Source organism: Hyposmocoma kahamanoa, unplaced genomic scaffold (genome assembly GCF_003589595.1).
Source record: "Hyposmocoma kahamanoa isolate Upper Pololo Valley unplaced genomic scaffold, ASM358959v1 87, whole genome shotgun sequence".
Taxonomy (NCBI): domain Eukaryota; kingdom Metazoa; phylum Arthropoda; class Insecta; order Lepidoptera; family Cosmopterigidae; genus Hyposmocoma; species Hyposmocoma kahamanoa.
Genome location: NW_020654422.1, coordinates 12,300,606 through 12,320,740, shown reverse-complemented (window position 1 = coordinate 12,320,740; position 20,135 = coordinate 12,300,606). Strand labels below are relative to the sequence as shown.

Below are 20,135 nucleotides of genomic sequence, written 5' to 3'. Positions count from 1 at the left end.
GAGAAGGGGCGGTTTTAGGAAAAGGGTTACCAAAAAAGCTACTAGAACTACTACTAGAACTTGGCTGCAAACTCTACACGCGCCACTTCTTCTGTGACGTTATCCACCAACCATTACCAACCAGCACTAACGAAGGAGTTGGTGGTTTCGTACAAAATTATTTAAGCGCGGTGTGTGAGGAAGAGCAAATTGATGGCGATAGTGATATTATAGATGAGTATATTAATGACGAGGTGAGAATGTATGACTTTCGTGACAATATCAGGAATCGGGCTGTAAAGTTCAATATTCCACATTTAGCAATAAACAAATTATCAAAAGTAATAAACAACGCAATCCCACACACCTTACCACCTTACCTTACCTTACCTTCGATACGCGTACGTTGTTCAAAGCCAACAAAGAAAAATAAGCATTATTGAAATGGGGACTGGACATTACTGGCACAATAGATTAATTTTTCAATTACAGAAAACAATATAAATTTGGTTTTACTTGATTATAATAAGGAACCCCAAAATCAAAATAATAATTAATATGGCGATAACATAGCAATAAGTATTGCTTTTATAAAGGTATCACCTTTATAGTCCCCTTATAGACGTTGTGTAATTTATTTTTATTCTTGTAGCAGCAGTATTAAAAACAACAAAATAATTACACACTTTTTCGGGACAAAACAGTTCCATATCAATGGCACGTTGATAATACACCACAAACTATACCTTACTTTCTCATACTTTTAAAGTCCCACGTAGTTTTCACTTGAAATAAGCTCATAAACAGCTATACCACAGCAGCGTTTCACAAAAATAGTTGACAGGATATTGTTTAATACGCATCGCACACGAAGTAAATAATATCTCTTTTTGTAAATCGTTTCACACCGGCTAAAAGAATGATTGCCCATAATAACGTACTCAGTTAATGCTTATACAAGGAAATTACCCTTTTAAATGATGTCAATATGACATAAGTTTAGCGTCCTTATAAATAGCTCAGATATTGCTAGTATAAGGCTATTGCCCGTGTAAACACCTTTAATATGACAAATATAAATCGCATATAGGTACTTGTTGCCAGCGACAATAAAACTTGTATAAGAATTATTTTCATTTAATAAACCAAGAATATGACATGTATAAGGTTTAAGCACTTTGTGCCCAAATCCACCCTTATAAACGATAATATGGCCTTTATAAGAACATATTTTTAGGCTTTATAAATCTAAGTATACAGGGTGTAAATTTCAGACGGGGCAGTAAGTAGTTTCCTTAACTACCTAGAATAACTGATTACTAAATAATATGTCCCTACAAAATGTATGGTAAAAAGTTTTTTGCGATTTCTGACATTTCGAGTACTCTTACCTCAGTTCGTCCCATAGAGACTATTGATCCTTAACAGAGACCGGATCGAATGGCATAAAAAAAGTTTTGTAAAAATTGCCTTTTATCTTGCTCACTGTACGATTTTTCCTAAATCTGTGAATGTCAATCAAAATACCTTCAAAATTCATGGATAGTCTTCTAGAACCGTTTTCCTGTAACTAAAACGATTAAGGTGACTGGCCTTGCTGCCCCGTCTCAAATTTACACCTTATATATGACAAGTTTTTGCTAGTTGGAATATTAACAGTTTTTATGTCTCCTTACGACTAAGCGTAGCTATCGTACTTTAAATATTATTATTGTGTAATGTTTACACTATAATAATAACAATGCAGCATGAAAAAGTCGGAGGGATTTCTCTCTAAGTACGGAGTGTTATCTCTCATCAATTCCCTGTTACCTACACATAAAAGAGTTATTTTTCTCCAGGCTATCTTGGCAAACAGTTCACTACAACACTTATACCTGCCGCGCTGTTTGATTGGTGACGTGGGTTGTCAGGCTGTCTGTAAGGCTGTCCGCTGTCTGCCGAACATCCTTACACTAGATCTATCCGAATGCGAGCTTACTCCACTAGGGGCTGGATACATTGCTGATTTAGTCAAGGTATGTGTGATTAAGGATTCGCCATTTAACGATTCTAACTTTTCTGCTTAAAAAACGGTTTCGACAAATGTGTTGTCAACAGGTTTGTATATCTGTCATACCTGAACAATGAACGTCCTGGTAAATTCAATAGATATAGCGAATATCAAATGTTTTATTATTTCAAATTATATTGCGCAATGTATGCGTACTAGATGTTCAATTTTCCAAATTATTGGTTTATCAGTACGTATGTGACAGTCCAAAGTTACCACGAAAGTGTGAAGAAAATCACTGGCATTGTTGGTATTAATTATATAGACAGAAGGCTGGTTATTAACTGGTTAACAAATCCCTAATTTACGTGAAACAATCTGCATTACAGTATCAAAAAATTCACCGCTACAGCGAGAACTGGGTGCATACTTTACGGTATCGACTGCCTGAGTTAGACACTATGGCCGGTCTCCGACGTATCACTCTTTGTAGCAACACTCAGCTTGGGGATGTCGGAGTTTCAAAACTGTTAGATGTGCTTGCTGATGACTTATGGATAATGGGTACTTTATTTTAATATCATAACAATGTTTTAATCTTAACTATAGTACCTACTCTACTCGTAGTATATATACCTCCGGACTTGGAACGTTTCTATGAAGAATGATTATACTATGTACTACTGAGTACAAAATATGCTTTATTATTATAGTACAAAAATAGTTATTTCATTGTTTCTGATTTTTATTTGCGTTATACTTATATTATTATGCGAAGTACCTAGAAAATCACTTAAAATGCCTACCAATGAAGTAGGTAAATGGTTTTAAACAAGTTGATTGATTTTGCACAAATTATCGTAAGATATAATACCGATACGTATACAGAAACGCCTGAACGTTCGTAAGTACAGATATCCCGTTATTTCCACATCAGCAAAAGCGCTGGGTCGAGCCGCTCGGCAAAAGTGTTCAAGAAGATCTTGCTATCAGCAACCCCAAAGAACGTGCTCGTCTCGCTTTCTCCGAAGAGGAGACTAGGTATTGGCTAATGACGGCCAACGTCGTCATCCTACTAGACAACCATTTTCTTTTGTTAGTGGCTATCTTTGACTAGGCAAGAGCAGTTTATCCCCACTAATGCGCTTGTGATTATACTGTTCAGTTCGCCTTTATGGCCACTCTTACATCCGAAATGCCACGCATAGCACTCATTTTACCAGTGCCCGCTGGCATCTGTAACAGCACAGGTAAAAGTGCCTACCTTCTGGCGCATTTTCTCTACTTTTTTATACGGTCCTACCCAAAAAACGTGTTCTAACAATATTTTTGTTCTTAAAGGCCCATTTAGATGGACAGAGTTTCTCGCACGCTTCGTGACGAAAACTCGTAGTCGATTATCGTAAGCAATAATCGCCATAAGATTATCGTATCATAATGTTTACATTCAGGCAAGAACTAAAATCTCGCCTACGATTATGTCATACGAGATTCGCAAGCAACTTAAACGCCTCCTCGACTGTTTACACAGAGAAATATGTAGTAAGGAGTTTCTTGCTTACGAGTTTTCGACTTCTCTAAACACGATCTCGTATGACATTTTTTCAAGTTCGTACGATTATCCTACAAATCACTTCGAATCGTTTTGAGTGCGAGATTCGCCATTCGAGTTCAGTGATTACTTTGGTATTGACTATGGACATATCGAAATGCCGCGAAAATCATTCAAATTTGGAACTACTGATAATATTAAGTTCATTCATTGCATTGTAGAGAAATATACATTTTTTTTTCAAATTTTTTTAACATTTCTTAATCCAAATTTTTTTTTTCGTTCTCGTTTCATTAATTCTTGTCTTAGAAAAGCAGTGATAATCAAAACACCCTCGCGCACTGCACTCAAGTACGATTTTTGCTTTCGAGTTCTGTTTACACGGAGACGTTCAATATTGAAAGGCGAGGCGAAAATCGCTCACGTCGACAGTCGATAATCGCAAATGTTTAGACGAGGAAAGTTTTTTATATTCTTTCGATAATCGTATCTTCGAGACGGTAAACTCTCTCCATCTAAATGGGCCTTAACAATACTTCTTTTTTGGTAGTAACTACTTTTTTGATAATAACTTTTGATAATAACTCTTTATATCTTAACTGATATGCATTGGCATAAATACTAAACACCTTTGACCTAAGATTAGTTAGAACTAATGTTTGAGTTAATGTCTAGAACTTTTTACTTTAATAAGTAAAAAGTTCTGTCAAAACACAAGGGAAAAAAGTTTACAATCGAAATTAACTACTTTTGAGCGCATAATTTGAAAATAAAAAAAACAATCGGAAATTGTGTCTCACTGCCTTTAGTGCGACGACAGACTACAGATTCGAACACAAACTACGCGACGGAGAAACCGAGTTTTGCGTCTCACGTGTAGGTATCGTAGTTTTCAAAAAATTTGAGATGTTTCATTCAAGGCATGATTCAGTCGTACCCAGTCTATCACCTCTAACCACCGTTAGATGGGAATGTTAAACGAATTAGCCACGGTTAAAGCTGGAACTGTTAAAACCAATCTATTAATGTCTGCAGCATTAGACATACAAAACTGCGGTATAACAGAACAAACAGCAACGAAAGTGTTACAAATGCTCCGAATCAATACGTCGGTTGCAATCTTGGATATGAGGCAAAACCCAGAAATATCCAGTCTGTCGCTATCTAAAGTACGCGCGACTTTGAGGGAACACGAAAGAGGTGGTTTGGGAGTGCAAGTAAGTACAGTCTTAACATATGTGTTTAATTAATGCAGAGGATTTGCAGCAAAGTGCGGAAAAGTACTGACACAAAACAATAAGTTGGTTTGGTCAACAGGCCGATACTTATTTGGTAAATTGCCTACCAATTCAGTTTTTTCATCCAAATTCTATATTTTTGGGAGAAGTTTGAGACGTCATAATTTTTTTTATTTATTGAATCATTTAAAAAAGCTACGTAATTTTTATTTTGTTTATTGAACAAGTTCCCACAAAAAAGATGCGGTCTCAAACAATGGGATAAGGGCATGATGATGATAATAACTAATTCCCTAATCCCACATCTGTTTCAGTATTCATGGCTTCAAATCATTGGTACAAGTCCTACAGATGGCAGATCAATAAAATCTACTGCGCCAAAGTTAGTAAATTCATCACAATTGCCATATTAATTGCCATTTTTACAATCCATAATATCTATGATATAAATTGATAGTTAAGGTATAACTTGTAGTAACAAAATAGAGAACTAGTACGAGCACTAAATTAATGCATGCCTACAGTACCTACACATACACACAAAAATTACGTAGTTGAAATGAATACCTAATAGGTACTTATTTCAATCATTTACAATGTAGGTACTCGTAAATATACACTGATAATGCTGTTTTTTCTATATGCGTTCCAGGAACGGACTATCTAAAGACAGGATGTCGTCTAATACGCGAACTGCACTAATTAATAAATATACTGCTAGTAAATCGACTACAGCCAAAAAAGAGAAGTAAGTATTTGCTGGTACTGACAATCGTAATAATTTCAGGATTAAAGAGGTCTTCTGAGACACAATATTATGGCATAAGGTCATTTTTTACTCGTTTGGAGTCTTTAAACTACTAAATCGGTACTTCATGGAAATATTTCAAATTCGATAATCTGATCTGATCTCACATACCTACTACTACCTATGAATTCATTCCTACGTACCTTCGTAAATATTACGTGTTATGTGGCCATTGCATATAATTTTTTTTTAATGCACACTCTTAGCCCCGCACTAGGGAAACCCCGTATCGCCGTGCCATGCATGTTGCCATGGACACACATAGACGACCACAAATTATACCCAGACTCTCACGTAAGAAATAAATGTAGGTCGAGAATCGAACCAGTGTCCTCTGCGTGGCAGACCAGTATGGTAACCGTTCGGCCACAGAGGAAGTTAAATTATTATTATTATTATGTGCCTATACTGTCCCACTGCAGAGCAAAGGCCTCCCTCCAAAATAACAAAGGTAGTGATTAAATACCTAGCTAATCGAAAATAAAGCCTGTACAAGATTTATTGACACAATATATTTATACTTCCCTCCTTGAGGAAGTTAAATCCAAAAATAAATTGTATGAATTTTCTAGGGAATATGCAGAAACGCTGGAAGAACAACTTCAAGAGGAGATATCACATAGGCAGCAGCTTGAAGAGCTGAACCTGCAATTAGTCGACCAGATGAAACAGCTGAAGCAGCAGCAGATACGTCTTTGGGCCACTTCATCAGGTATTCTACGACTATTTAATATAATTAGTTGACTTTTCTGTCTCTGGTGCGCTATGCTGTGCTATTTAGCGGAGCTCGCAATATAATTGTTTTCTAAGCAAGAAAACACCGATATAATCTATGAAATATTTTTTTTAATTTCAGGTTCAGAGCAATCGTTCCAAGAAAGTTCGCGATCAATCGATCTATCAAGTAGTTCAGGATCCTTGAATTCTGTACCCATCGATCAGAACACGCTTTCGTACATCCAACAGGCGTTTAAAGACATTTATGCGTTTATAAAAAACAATCAGTGTGATCACGGGTGAGATTAACTTGAAATAAACTATTAAAATTAAAATTACAGTACTGAAGATCTTTACGCATATTACAATAAAAAAGTGATAAATACGGGAAAGGTGTCGTTTCAAGGTCTCTACGAGATTAATTCATAAAAAAATTCGTCATAGAAAAAATTGAATTGTGTCAATAAATCCTGTATGTAATTAGCTAGGTATTTAATCACTATTTTTGTTATTTTCCAGAAAAAGCCTTTATGAACACACTAAGGACTCAAACCAGCAACCAGAAACTGAGAAAGAAGTGAATAACCTAGAGGACCAGGAACCCGAATTGCGTATCAACATAATACCGAAGAAGGCTCACAGCCAGCACTTGAAACTAATAGATGTGAAGATGAACAAGACTACCAAATCCGCGCACATGCTTGGAGACGTGCTTTGGGACAGCATGGGAGTGGTGAGTATCTTTGACCAGAAGAACATGAATAAAAGGATCTATGTAGATTCGAGTTGGCTGCACCAAAGTAAGTTAAAATTCTAAAGCTAGTTTGCTGGAAGCAAGTACAACTCTAATTAGGTAATTCTGTTCCGTACATAAATGTTTCATAAATGGCACAGGGACGGGAAAATTTCCTTTTGAGACCAAGTAATTGACGGATGTTTTGTTCGCGGTCTTTGATTAAAATTGTATTGCTCATAACAATATAATCTAAATTCAAAGACTGAGTTCATTATCTTAATTACGGCTGTTTTCGACACACATCTCACTGTCCAGTCTTGTGCACCGGCCTGTGGACAACAATTGGGATATCTACCAGGCGAGTGTGCTTACTACACTTATATTTTATAAGTATGTTATAAGTGTGACAACTGAAATGATTGAGAAATTGCATTTTCTCGGAATTCAGGAGTTCAGGACGCCTCGCTGTCACCTTGAATTCGTAATACGCATTCCGTCTCTGTATACATCCGTCTGTGTCAAGCCATATTTATAAATAAATGTTTTATTTTAGAAGCCAGAGATGATAGAAAAACATATGGGCGATATGAAAAACGCTCACGGCGACGAACAATGTATGGTAGGAGATTTATTGGCAGCAAAAACTAAGATCAAGAAGGTAAGTTCGGGAGAGCTATATGTAGGTATAATAATAATTGATGTGTTAAATAGGTACATGTAAACATTTACATTTTCGACAGAAAAATACATACGAGAAGATAAGTCCATGCAGTAGCATGGTGAGCGACTCATCGGACACTTTAGTGTGCACCCCAGTGGAGCGCCTGCCCCTGACAGGTATGGGAGCGGTGGGATTAAACCCTCTCGCTTCTTTTTCGAGCCCCAGGTTCAACCCACGTGAGGCGCTTTACTCCTCGACGGATGAAGACAGCTCTTGACTTTAGACGAGTTTTATTTTTATGAACAAAAGTGTTGTGTGTCAAGATTTTCTTTTAATGTGTATAAAATTTGATTTTTAATCTGATCATAAATAAATAAGAAAAATAAGAGTGTTTTAACAATCTATAAAACTTACCTGTTTATTTTTTCATCAATATCCGGAATCCATCTTGAGTCATGCGCCGGTCTTTTTACCCGTTTAGTTAGCATTTCCATTTCCTCCGATAGTGGCGTCTTCTTTCGTCTCTTGAAACTAACTTGCGCGTGCACCAGGTGACGGCTCGTCATTATCGTGATGCGCCAGGCAGCCCTTTCAGTTTTGTACGTAGTTTATGGGTAGCCCTTACCAGAGTCCTGATTTTGATTCAAAACGGAAGCGATCAGATCGGGTAGTCTCGAAATCAGATGGGTTTCTGAGCGAGTAGATGAACCCGATTCCTCTCCGGAAAAGACGCAGTTTTCGATCGGCAGCTTGATTTTGATTGCCTCTCCCGATCGGAAACTACGTCTTTTCCGAGTCGAGGCGCATAATTGCGAAACACAGCTGGCCGATCGAAAACTTTTGACAAATCTAGTCTAAACAATAGTTGATTTAACTCACAAATTAAAAAGATATAGTAGGAATCAGGTTCACCTTCTCGCTCAGAAACCAATCTGATTTCGAGACTACCCGATCGGATCGATTCCGATTTGAATCAAAATCAGCACGAAGGAGAGGCAATCAAAATCAAGCTGCTGGATTCCGGCTATGATGAAAACATAATAAGTAAGTTTTTATTGGCTGTTAAAAAAAACTCTCTATTATTTGTTTGGTATCAATATCTGGAATCTATCTTAAATGATTTGTTCGTTTTCACCTGGTGCGACAAGCTATGGAAGACGCTATAATGTGTGTTAATTGGTCAATTTAATTAATTATACGCAACTTTAATCCCAAAAGGTAAATTATATTTAGCAATCATTTAGCTAGCTTATACGTGAGGCGCACTTTAAGTTTCCAGAATGAATAAGAAAAAAATACTATAAATGGTCCGAAATGAATTTATTATAATTATTAATACAAAGATCGAACACTCAGAAAAAATTCTTCGATCCAGCCTTATTCGTACCGACGCGACGCCGACGTCCTCTAGCATACCGTGCCAGAGGCTATACCAACTAAGACACGGAACGAACCAGCGTGCAGCGGGCCTCACGAATTTTTCTATGTGCTTTTTGTCCTGTCTTTGTATTTGGTTTTTCAACGACTTTTTAGTCGTAGCGCCATAGCGCCAGTAGCAACATCGTTAAGCTCACGTATTCTACGGACTGCGTATGCAGTAAACCCTAATCTACTAGCTAAGGATATATATGTGGAAACCATTGAAGTTTATTATCTAAGGTTATTCCCAAAAAGACAGCTTTATTAACAAGGTCTAACTTTTCTCCATTTATTTATATGATTGGACTAGTCGATTTTACATTAGGTGATTCAGATTTAACTATAGATATAATAAAAGGGGGAGATTTGGTATGGAGGCGTGGTTCGTGTCGCTTCGATATGATTAAAAAAATGATCATATCGAGGTGACACGCCTACAACAGTGACATGGCGATCGTCGTACATACAAGATCTCTTGTAAAACGTGAATATGCCAAGTTGTAGCGATACACCTTGTAAAAATTGGAGTGAAATCAAAAATTTTAAAACCAGAGAGGTAACAATCCACCGGCTGTTTGCGTTTTTAGTTACTATTTCTATCCTAATTCAATGTTTTCTTTTGTCTCCATAGAAATTTCTAGTCAAATATAGTAGGTATGTTCATTTAGGATGACTGATGTTTATCGATCATAATTTTTTCCTGAAATGTTTGAATTTCTTACTATGATTTTAGTAATTAAAGTCCCTAAAATATTGAATCGAAAAGCATTCACGTTAAATCGATTATTTTTAATTTTATTATTATTATTATTACTAAACATTTTATTTCGAGTAACTTTAACACAACTCGTATTTTGGACAACCGTTTCAATTTCATGTCAATTTGTTTGTTGCTGTTGCTTGAAGAAAAATGTATGTGTATTATTGTTTTAGATAACTTAGATATTTCAATTCCATTACATATTTTGAATTTTTAAGTTTTTCCAATGAGTTCAAAATAAAAGAAGGTTGGATTGAAGCTGCAGGAAAATTGAAAGATCCATAGCAAATGCATTAAAAAAATAAATAAAATAAAATCGGCTTTATTTTACATACGCATGCAAATTAGAAACAATTATAGAAAATTACGTAAATCCTTCATAAAAAAACAACATAATTTAATTTATTAAATTCTTTGATAGTTCGAGTTTACTATTGACAGTGACAGCTTCACCATCCTACTAAAAACTGACACTGGCGACGATCGCCATATTTTTTATATTATTCTTATAAAATTTATTTATTTATTTATTTATTAGACACAATACATTTATCATTACAGGATACATTCCTTACGATAAAGTAGCACATTTTTTATTTATTTAATATACACAGAATAATAATAAATTACATCTACTTCTTTTTATAACATATAATATAAACAGTTAACCTAGTGAATTCACTCAAAGAACATGAGAAAAGGTCAATCATTTCCGCTACTACATTTAGTGTATGCAGTGTCCTGGACATCGCCGATTTTTTAATAAGGTCAGTTCTAGCCGTCGGCACGGCCAGCAAACGGGGCCTACGACGTCTCCCAACGTAATTATCTGGGACACAAAAATTTATAGTGGCTAGTAACTCCGGGTTGTATATTTTTGCATTCAATATTGATAAAATATACCGGGCTAGTGCAAATTCCCTCCTAACGCTCAATTCGTTGTACCCCACCAAAACTGACACTGGCCCAAGCCTAGTGGCTGCTATTAGGAAAATAATAATAATTTATATTAATTTAATAATACACCACTACCAGTGTAGGTATAGTATGAAAAATGGAATATTTTTTTAATATTAAAAACAACCACTTGGTTTCTAACTATCGATTAGGTAGGACCACACCCTTCATTGAGTAGCGTCAGTTTAAGGTTAATAAGGTTAACCATTCACGGAGCGGTTTCAAGTAGTACGGTTAATAGAGAACTCGCCCCGCGTGCGCCTGTACCACATTGCGCCTGAACCGACCGCCAAAGTGCGCGGGCGACGACGGCCGCCAAGCGCGCAGGTGATCGCGTCCTGCGCGGTTCTACTAGCACCCCGCCGCGACAACCGCGAGCGACCGTCATCACTACAGGCGTAAAACGCGCCGTGAAACGCTACTAATTTTACATACCTACTTAACTATTACATTCTACAGATGCCGCGATCCCGCGGCAGACACGGGTGACAACCGCTCCGTGAGTTCTTAGTGTAACGAAAAATGAGTTTCAGCGCCATCTAACGTGTAATAGTTAGCTATTATATACTAGTAGCATTTTTACTAAAACGCCATCTGATGGTGAAGGGCTGAACCAGGATGAAAAATACTGAAATATTGTAATATAACTCTTATTCAAGGGACTATAACTTTAATTTTGTTAAATTTTAAAATTGTGTTCCGTCGTTTTCACGTTTTAAGCCCTATCCAATCAAAATCTTTAAGATATGGTAGTAGATAATAGAGCGTGAAGTTTGAATTACACACAAGCTAAAAAAATCTTACATAGCGTCGTTACATATCTCCCCTGTTTTCCTATATCTATGGATTTAACACACTTTGTCTTCTTGGCATTGAGCAATAAATTGTCAGCACTACCTTTGAGAGGGTTTAGTTAATATTGTCATAGTTAAAGTCATGTCTATCCATAGATTTAGTATATAGGTACCGATATACTAAATCTATGTGTCTATCTGTTTTAAAAATCAAGAATGTGTCAGCAAACAATATTATTTCGCAAATGTTCTTAAACAAGAATTATAGATCATTAATATTAATGATAGGTCTAAGTTTTGAGCCTTGTGGACACCCATTTTTACTGGAGAACACGAAGAAGTCACTTCATTTGACTACTTTCTGAATTCTACCGTTCGAGACAAGTTCCAAAGCCTTGCCATTTACTCCGTTATATTCCAGTTTCCTAACAAGAGTAATATGGTCCACACAATCAAATGCCTTTGAGAGGTCACATAAAAACCTAATAGCGTTCTCGTCAAATATATGTTTTAGTACCGCAATCTACCACTAGTAAAACCATATTGTTCACTATGAAAAATGTGATTCCTTCCGAAATAGGACAGTAATTGAGTCAATTTAACCTTTTAGTAGTTTTAGAATAAGCTGGTAGAATTGAAATAGGACTGTAGTTGCTAGGATCAACTTTCCTACCGCACTTGAATAAAGGAATTACTGCTGTATTTCATCAAATCGGAAAAAATACCTTCGTCAACGCACCTATTGAATGCATCAGCTAAATGTGGGGAAATTAGATATAGAGTCTATAACTTTAGTCGATATGCCAGAGATCAAAATGTTTGATCTATTCAGAAATCATGTGTCCCAAGACAAATATTTGCAATTAATATTAAAGTGGAGTGTGTAACATAAAATGTATTAATTTGCTACCTGAAATTATTTTGACCTCACAATGTTTGGGTACCGTACCATTTCATCCATCCCAACCATCCCAACCAATATTCCCAATAAAAATAAATACTTATTTTTACATGTTTATTTCATAACAACCATAAAATTAAACTAAGGTACAATTTCTGTTTTTTTATTACAACAACAAAATATGACGAAGGTACAGACCTAGCTCTTTCCGTCACTCATTTCGACACTTTTCTGCTGTAACTTGCCAATAATCATCTTCTCTTTGGCATCTCTTCGGGCTTGTTTCTCAGCCTTTTTCTGTTCTTTCTCTCGCTTTGCTAACATTTCTTGAAACCTTTCATCACGTGGATCCAGTTTGAAGCCAAAGTGTCGACGTACTTCTTCTACTAGACGCTCTTTCTTTTCCTGAAAATGAAATTTTATTGCTATGTTATTTGTGATATTTCTATATACATTTTAAAAGAAATTCATAACATAATATATAAATTGTAATGGATTTATAATACAATAGGTAGTTATTATTATTATCCGCGTTTTTCCGCCACGCTTAAGCACGTTAACCCTTCGACGTGCTTACGCTGCTATTACCGCTGCTACCCAACTCATTGTTCCTCAACCACACCTCAGGCAAGCAAAGTGGGGAAGAAGAAACAGAGACTTACTTCTGGAGCTGTGCTGTGTCAGTACCACCGAGATAAGTAGATCAGTGCGACGAGGACGGTTTCAAAAAGGTGGAAAAGAAAAAGAATTACACCAGACGTAATCTTAGTGGCACCGCCTCGAGGCGGTAGTCGGCTGGCCCCAATCATATATTACGTCCAACGGTACCGACGACACGTTTCTATACGTGGCAACGTTTCTATACGTGGCACGACTTCTTTACTCCACAAAATCTGTGGATATTGTGGTGAAACTGGTGAAAGCCAATGATGCCCTGAGGGTCGAGCAGGAGTCACGCCACAATATGAATTTTAATTTATTTGTGGTGAGAGTCCCAACTCAAAATCTATCGACCCTAATGAAGGCGGACTTTTGACCGAAGGGTGTCATGTAACGACGTTTCCGAGGACGGTTATCGGACAACCACAATGCGTCATACATCGCGGTATGTTTATTATGTAAGTTAGTATATAAGGTATGTATGGGTCTTTGTAAACTGATCATAAATAAAAAATATATATTATTAGGGTGCTTCTAGGTTAGCCCCTCATCACTGTGACCATCAACTGATCATCAAGTGATCGCCACTAATTACAGTTCAGAGCCAAGGCCGACAGCATTAAAGAACTGACGGTCTTTCCTGGCTCTGACAGATTTTATGTCCTCTGGTTGTGGCCTGTGCCTTCCCAGTATGGAGCTTCGTACGCCCATCAGGAGGTAGCACAGCCAACTGATGCAATGAGATCTTGAATTCGACTGGCCATTCCTCTTCATGAGATTTCTGGGGGTCATCTTTAGCTCTAACCCATTTTTGCACCATTCCATCCCTCATGTTTTGTACATACACTGCACAAGCAATGAACACATGCGCGGATGAGGGCTGGAAAAACTACAAGACGGCCAAATCCAAACTAAAAAAGTGCATGTGGTTCAGGAGCACCTCATCATAGCGAAGCTACTGCGGGAACATCACGTGTTGTGCTTAAACAAATAGAACAAGAAAAATCCTAGCCAACACAAATTCAACTGAGCTAGGTTCAATGCGCAAAATAGACAACACATTCACAACTTCCCCTGCGGAAACGGAGAAAACCCTACTGGAAGCACATTTCCCAGGATGCAGGTTCGTCCAAGATGACAGATGCGAAAAAATGAACTGCAACACATCTACCTAAAGAACATACCATTACACGGAAATCAACATGCATACAGCCAAGGCAAGTCCACTGAATCGGCCCTGCATGCCGTTGTTGACAAGATAGAAGAAGCCCTCAAAAACAAAGCAATCTGCTTCGATAAAACCAATTTCTCCAGTGTACAATCAGCACTAGAAGACAGTTGAATTAGCAACGTGCTTAAATTAAGAACAATAAGAACAACAGCAAATGAGACTCCATGGGCCGTAGTAGCAAAAGGGTGTCTTCAAGGAGGAGTACTGTCGCCCCTGCTATGGAACATGGTCGTAAATGATCTCATCACCAAACTGAACAAAGAACATTTCTATACAGTAGGCTATGCTGATGACATAACTATACTAATAACAGGAAATATGCCAATACCCTCTGCGACATTACACAGGCAGCACTCCGGATTGTGGAAAACCGGTGCAGAGTATATGAACTATCGGTAAGTCCAACAAAGACAGAACTTATAGTAATGTTTACAAACAAAAGACAACTGGGTAACTACCTACAACCCAAACTCTTCAGTACAGAACTACAGTTATCAACCGAATTCAAGTACCTGGGAGTAATACTGGACAACAAGTTGAACTGGAACAAGCATCTGGACAACAAAATTAAAAAAGCTACCATCACCTTCTGCAGTGCCATAGAATGGTAGGTAAAGAATGGAGACTTTCATCCAAGATAACAACTATGGCTCTACACAGCGGTGATAAGACCCATGATCAGTTACGGGGCGACAGAACCAATCTGACGACCGTAGCCGATAAGCTGGACAAATTTCAAAGGCTAGCCTGCGTGGCGATGACTCAACTGGCAACTCCAACTGCGGCCCTGGAAGCGATGCTGGACCTTCGACCCCACCCACGGTCGATCAGACAGGAAGCGGTGTCATTAGCATTGCGTCTATACGGAGCAGGCCTTTGGAAGCACATGAGGATCTCACATACAGAAATCCTTTACAAAACTGTTACAAAGGAACCGCTACTGGAGGCGACTGTGGATAGGATCCCAACAATACATTTTTGACAAAAAAATACACGATACAATTGTTTGAAGATCCCAACGAAGGACTGAACCCCAGAGAGGTCCGCGTCTTCACTGATGGATCATAAACAAATTCAGGAACAGGTACTGTACTGTATTCTCAGAAAACCTCAATATCAGGATATCAACACTGCTTGGTGACCACAACACAGTATTTCAGGCTGAATATATGGGAATCAAGTTGGCAGCCTAAGCAATCATAGCGAGAAGAGTAAAGAATCGCTCCATTCGAAAACTCTCCGACAGCATTTCAAGCACTGAACAGCTACGACAAACTCAGGGTTCTTTTAACGCGATCAAGCTCTCATGGAGCTATATACTTACGTATACAGAACCGCGTAACTGTACAGTGGATTAAAGGACACAGCGGCTCACGTGGTAATGACGCAAAGTCAAAGATTATTTATTCCTTATGTAAAATAAATTTACACTTGAAAACGTCACATTTAAGCTACTGCTCGTTCACTACGCTAACCTCCCTGAGAAGAACGAGCAAGAAACTCTAGGGATTGCTCTTTTCAAATAAACTTAAATGCTATGGAATACACTTTGAATCAAATTTGTGTGGATTCTGGAGCCGTGTCGTCTTTCCATACATCTTTATCTAACACGTAGTCTTCAATTTTGTAATATGATTTTTCGATCAAAATATTTTTAAAGTAGTTTTGAAACTTTTTAACTTAAAGAAATGATAAACTTAATATATGCTCCGGAATCTTATTGTAAAAACGAATACAGTTCCCCATTAAAGAGTTGTTTACCTTGGTTAAACGAAATCGTGGTACCATGAGTTTGGACTTAGCTCTAAGGTTAATATTATGGATATCTTCTTTCTTATTGAAATTATGTATATTTTTACGGGCATATAAAATATTTGAGTAAATGTACTGTGATGCCACAGTCATGATACCAGTCTCCTTAAACTTTTTTCTGAGAGAAACCCGAGAGCCTAGACGGTACACAGAACGAATCGCTCGTTTTTGCAATACAAATATGGTTTGAATATCTGCCGCTTTACCCCACATGAGAATCCCGTAATACATTATACTACGGAAGTAACTAAAGTAAACTAGTGTAGCAGTACTAATATCGGTAAGCTCACGTATTCTGTGGACTGCGTATGCAGCGGAGCTTAATCTGCTGGCCAGGGAAGATATATGTGGAAACCATTGAAGTTTACTATCTAAGGTCATTCCCAAGAAGACTACTTTATTAACAAGGTCTAACTTTTCTCCGTTTATTTCTGTGCTTGGACTAGTCGATTTTACGTTAGGTAATTAATTAATTTTAACACATTTTGTCTTCTTGGCATTAAGCAATAAATTGTTAGCATTAAACCAATAAAGTATCTTAGAGTGGGTATCATTAATATGGTCATAGTTAATGTCATGTCTGTCTGTTTTAAAAATCAAGGATGTGTCATCAGCAAACAACACTATTTCGCAATGGTCCTTAATAAAGCAGATGAACTAACCAGAAAAGGGTCGGAGACGGACGCTGTAGGCCCAGAGCCCAGTGTCCCTCCCCTACCAATGGTCCAGAACAATTATACACAAAGGTACAAAATTTTCACATAATAACACATGGACCAACCACCCTTTCGGTTTGTAGGCGGGGAAGCACTCCCAACGCTCAACGCCAGTCTATCTCGAATATTAATTAAACTCAAAAGGCAAGAGCTTCGCACTCTAACTGCCGCCCTAACGGGTCATGGTCCATACAATAGACACCTTTTCAATTTAGGTATCACAGACAGCCCTCTATGCAGAGCGTGCATGGAGAAGGAAGAAAAGGCTGCGCACATCCTACTACAGTGCTCCGGCGTGGCCAACTACAGGGCGCAGTACATTGGAGTGCCAAGGTCGCTCCCGAAGTCTTCAGCAAACCGAGGAGGCTGCTCAGATTTCTGGAGGAGCTCGGGTGGCACAAGGAGGATCCTACTCCCACCACACGCAAAATAGGCGCCTTGACGTCGAGTTACGGACACGAACCCGTTACACTAAGTATAAAGCACACTTCACAAAATCTGTCAATGAATATCAACTGCTCTCACATGTTTAGTATAAAGAAAAAACAACATGTATTTTAGTCGGTGGCGATTTGTCAAATGGCAGAGGTATTTTAAATACACATAAAGTGAAATAGTAAAACAGTTCTTATATGTAATACTGCCCCAGATATTAATACAAAGATAATACTAATACTTAGAAAAACTCCTTCGATGAAAAACCAAATACAAAAGTAGAGCAAGTATATTGAAAAATTCGTGAGGTCCACTGGCTCGTTCCGTGGCTTAGTTGGTATAGCATCTGGCACGGTATGCTAGAAGACGTCGGTTTGAATCCAACAGGATCGAAGGATTTGTTTTTCTGAGTGTTTGATCTTTGTATTAATAATCACAGAGTACTTTCACATAAAAAAAATTGAATATCAATTCAATAAAAATTTAAAAATGTCATCATCAATAAAAAAATCATATAAATAGTTCTATAATAAAACTACTCAATAGACATAGTGAGAACAAAGGTATAAAAAATATCTACACTGTTAAGTAGTCGTCTTAAGACATAAAAAAATATTAGTACAAAGGAAAGATATATAAATGTGAATAAATATAAATTGCAAATTCGAAAATGAAACTAGACAGTATTTACAATGTAGCTTATTCTTACACTGTCTGAACCGCTTTTGCTTGACATTGTATGTCAATAAACTCTAACACCCTGAGACACAGGTTACCACATTTTCTTTGTTTTTGTAACTAGATAAGTGCAAATTTGACCTCCATCGCACTTGATGGAAAGCAACCTAATTTGGATGTAGTATCGCCTCTTCTTCAAGACTCTGTTGTACAAAACCTGTTTAGTCGTAATCCATGCCATGTAACACGTTTCTATTTTTTATGTACACATCCAGCCAGCCAGCGCATCAAGCTACACATTGACGTATCTTGTTCCATTGCACTGGAGGCAATTTTTGAACAAAAATGTGTAATCTGGTGTGACATTGTCCATACAATAAATAAATTAGTATACCTTCCTATAATTTAATCTAACTGATCTGAATTGAAATTTAAATTTTCTATATCAATTGTAATCCATATTTTATAGACTGGAAAGACAGGGCCACTATCTTTTCATTTATGACACCCTTTTGCTGCAATCTGTAAAATAAACTTTACCTTAGCAGCTTGTATGTCTCTAGCTTTCTTCTCAATCTTATCATTTAGTTCCTTTTTCCACTGTTCCAGCTTGACAAACTTTGCCTCTACTTCTTTCTCTCTCTGTTCTATCTTCTGTTGTGCTTCTTTCCTATTCTGTGCCGCAGTCTCCATCATCTGCTGGATTGTGTAGGGAAATGCTACTGATTCATATTCCTTTCTGTCTTCAATATCCTGTTTGGTGGGCCAGCAGAGACCTGAAATATGATAATGGTTATATAATATTGGTGTAGTAGTATTATTAAAGAGTCAACATTGTTATTGCATTTCTATAAACAACAATTATGGGTTGGATAGAACTGATTGAACCAAAGAGCACTATATAATAGGGCATAAAATAAAAAAATTATATAGTATGGTGTACCAGGGCTGGTGTCCGCAACTAAACTTTTATACAACTTGCGTATGGTGGGCGCATAATTGTAATTGAACTTGTTGTTGAAAAGTTGGTGAGGAGGGAAACAACATGCTAAACCAACGAACCCTCCCGCGCCAGAAAAGAGGCTGTGTATAATAATCTGGTGCGTGCCAGCCGTATAATAATATATTCTCACAGTAAATATTCTCAATAACTATCGCCCGTAGAGGAAAACTGTAAGAATAAAGAGGTCTTATCGACTATAACATGCATCAAAAACAATTTATGAAATTTGCAAGGGCCGAAATTTTACACTACTGATAGATTCTGTGAATACAAAACACCTTATATGTACGATTATTACTTACTAGGATCCACACCACTTTGAGCGCCATATTTCCCATACATTTTCCTATGATATTTTACAGTTAGATGTGCCAAACATTTCGGCTCATCATACGGCATCCGGCCATTTATGATATTAAAATGGGCTTGCGTCAAGCGAGATATGTTCCTTTTCCTTTCAATTTCTGCTTCCCTGACCTGAGCAGCATCAGTATCGTCAATTAAAACTTGTTCATTTCGCTCCACAATTTCTGGAGTTGTTGATGCGAAACGAAATACGTTGCTTAGTAGTCGCGGTCGCAGTAATTTTACTTTCACACGTAAATTCATAATATATGCAATGCTATAATTTTGTCGCAGAATTAAGGAAAACTCAGAGAACTTTGTTAACTGAACTTCACAGAAAGGGACATTTCATCACATTTGTGGTTAATTCGGTTCCTTGGTTTTTTTTTTTAATTTATTGCTGGCCATGGAAACAAAGTCCTTCAGCCGAGCATCGGTTTCTTGGTTTTTTTTAAATAATTTATTACTGGCCATGGAAACAAAGTCCTTCCGCCGAAAACAAAAATAATTATGTTTCTGTAAATGTGGCCGCCACAAAGGGGATAGGCAATTTGAGGCGGTGTTCTTGGATGGACTCGGGATTCCTTAGAACGGGCCGATACGGGTATTTTAGTTCGAGATTCATATAATTTCGCGTTTTAATTTTGAATTCGTAATTATTGGAAATTCGTATTTTTTTAAAAATAGTTTAAAACAAGGAATATAGTTCTAACTTTCTTCATCACTATTTCTTTGTTCGT

At 37.3% G+C, this 20,135-nt stretch overlaps 2 protein-coding genes across 2 annotated transcripts in view; one reads left to right on the top strand and one right to left on the bottom strand.

Annotated features, from left to right (window-relative positions):
* LOC113235457 overlaps positions 1 to 8,347 on the top strand; it is a 74,022-nt gene extending 65,675 nt beyond the window's left edge. The window contains exons 13-22 of the mRNA XM_026471149.1: positions 1,821 to 1,997; positions 2,362 to 2,536; positions 4,560 to 4,741; positions 5,077 to 5,144; positions 5,415 to 5,510; positions 6,143 to 6,282; positions 6,427 to 6,586; positions 6,807 to 7,020; positions 7,577 to 7,681; positions 7,764 to 8,347. Of these exons, the coding sequence (XP_026326934.1) occupies positions 1,821 to 1,997; positions 2,362 to 2,536; positions 4,560 to 4,741; positions 5,077 to 5,144; positions 5,415 to 5,510; positions 6,143 to 6,282; positions 6,427 to 6,586; positions 6,807 to 7,020; positions 7,577 to 7,681; positions 7,764 to 7,961 (1,515 nt within the window). The 3' untranslated portion in view covers positions 7,962 to 8,347. The remainder of the gene's footprint in view (positions 1 to 1,820; positions 1,998 to 2,361; positions 2,537 to 4,559; positions 4,742 to 5,076; positions 5,145 to 5,414; positions 5,511 to 6,142; positions 6,283 to 6,426; positions 6,587 to 6,806; positions 7,021 to 7,576; positions 7,682 to 7,763) is intronic.
* Positions 8,348 to 12,633: 4,286 nt separating this feature from the next.
* Positions 12,634 to 19,765, bottom strand: LOC113235197 (growth arrest and DNA damage-inducible proteins-interacting protein 1). Its single transcript, XM_026470814.1, has 3 exons — positions 19,353 to 19,765; positions 18,588 to 18,823; positions 12,634 to 12,920 (listed from the first exon to the last, which is right to left on the bottom strand). Exons 1-3 carry the CDS (start codon positions 19,657 to 19,659, stop codon positions 12,714 to 12,716), a joined length of 750 nt encoding a protein of 249 aa, XP_026326599.1. The 5' UTR covers positions 19,660 to 19,765; the 3' UTR covers positions 12,634 to 12,713.
* Positions 19,766 to 20,135: the final 370 nt, after the last annotated feature.

Coding starts and splice junctions, on each gene's coding strand:
- LOC113235197 (XM_026470814.1), bottom strand. CDS start 19,659: ATGAATTTACGTGTGAAAGTAAAATTACTGCGACCGCGACTACTAAGC. Junction 18,824..19,352: donor TCAAAGTGGTGTGGATCCTA/GTAAGTAATAAT, acceptor ATCATATTTCAG/GTCTCTGCTGGCCCACCAAA. Junction 12,921..18,587: donor GAGACATACAAGCTGCTAAG/GTAAAGTTTATT, acceptor TTTCATTTTCAG/GAAAAGAAAGAGCGTCTAGT.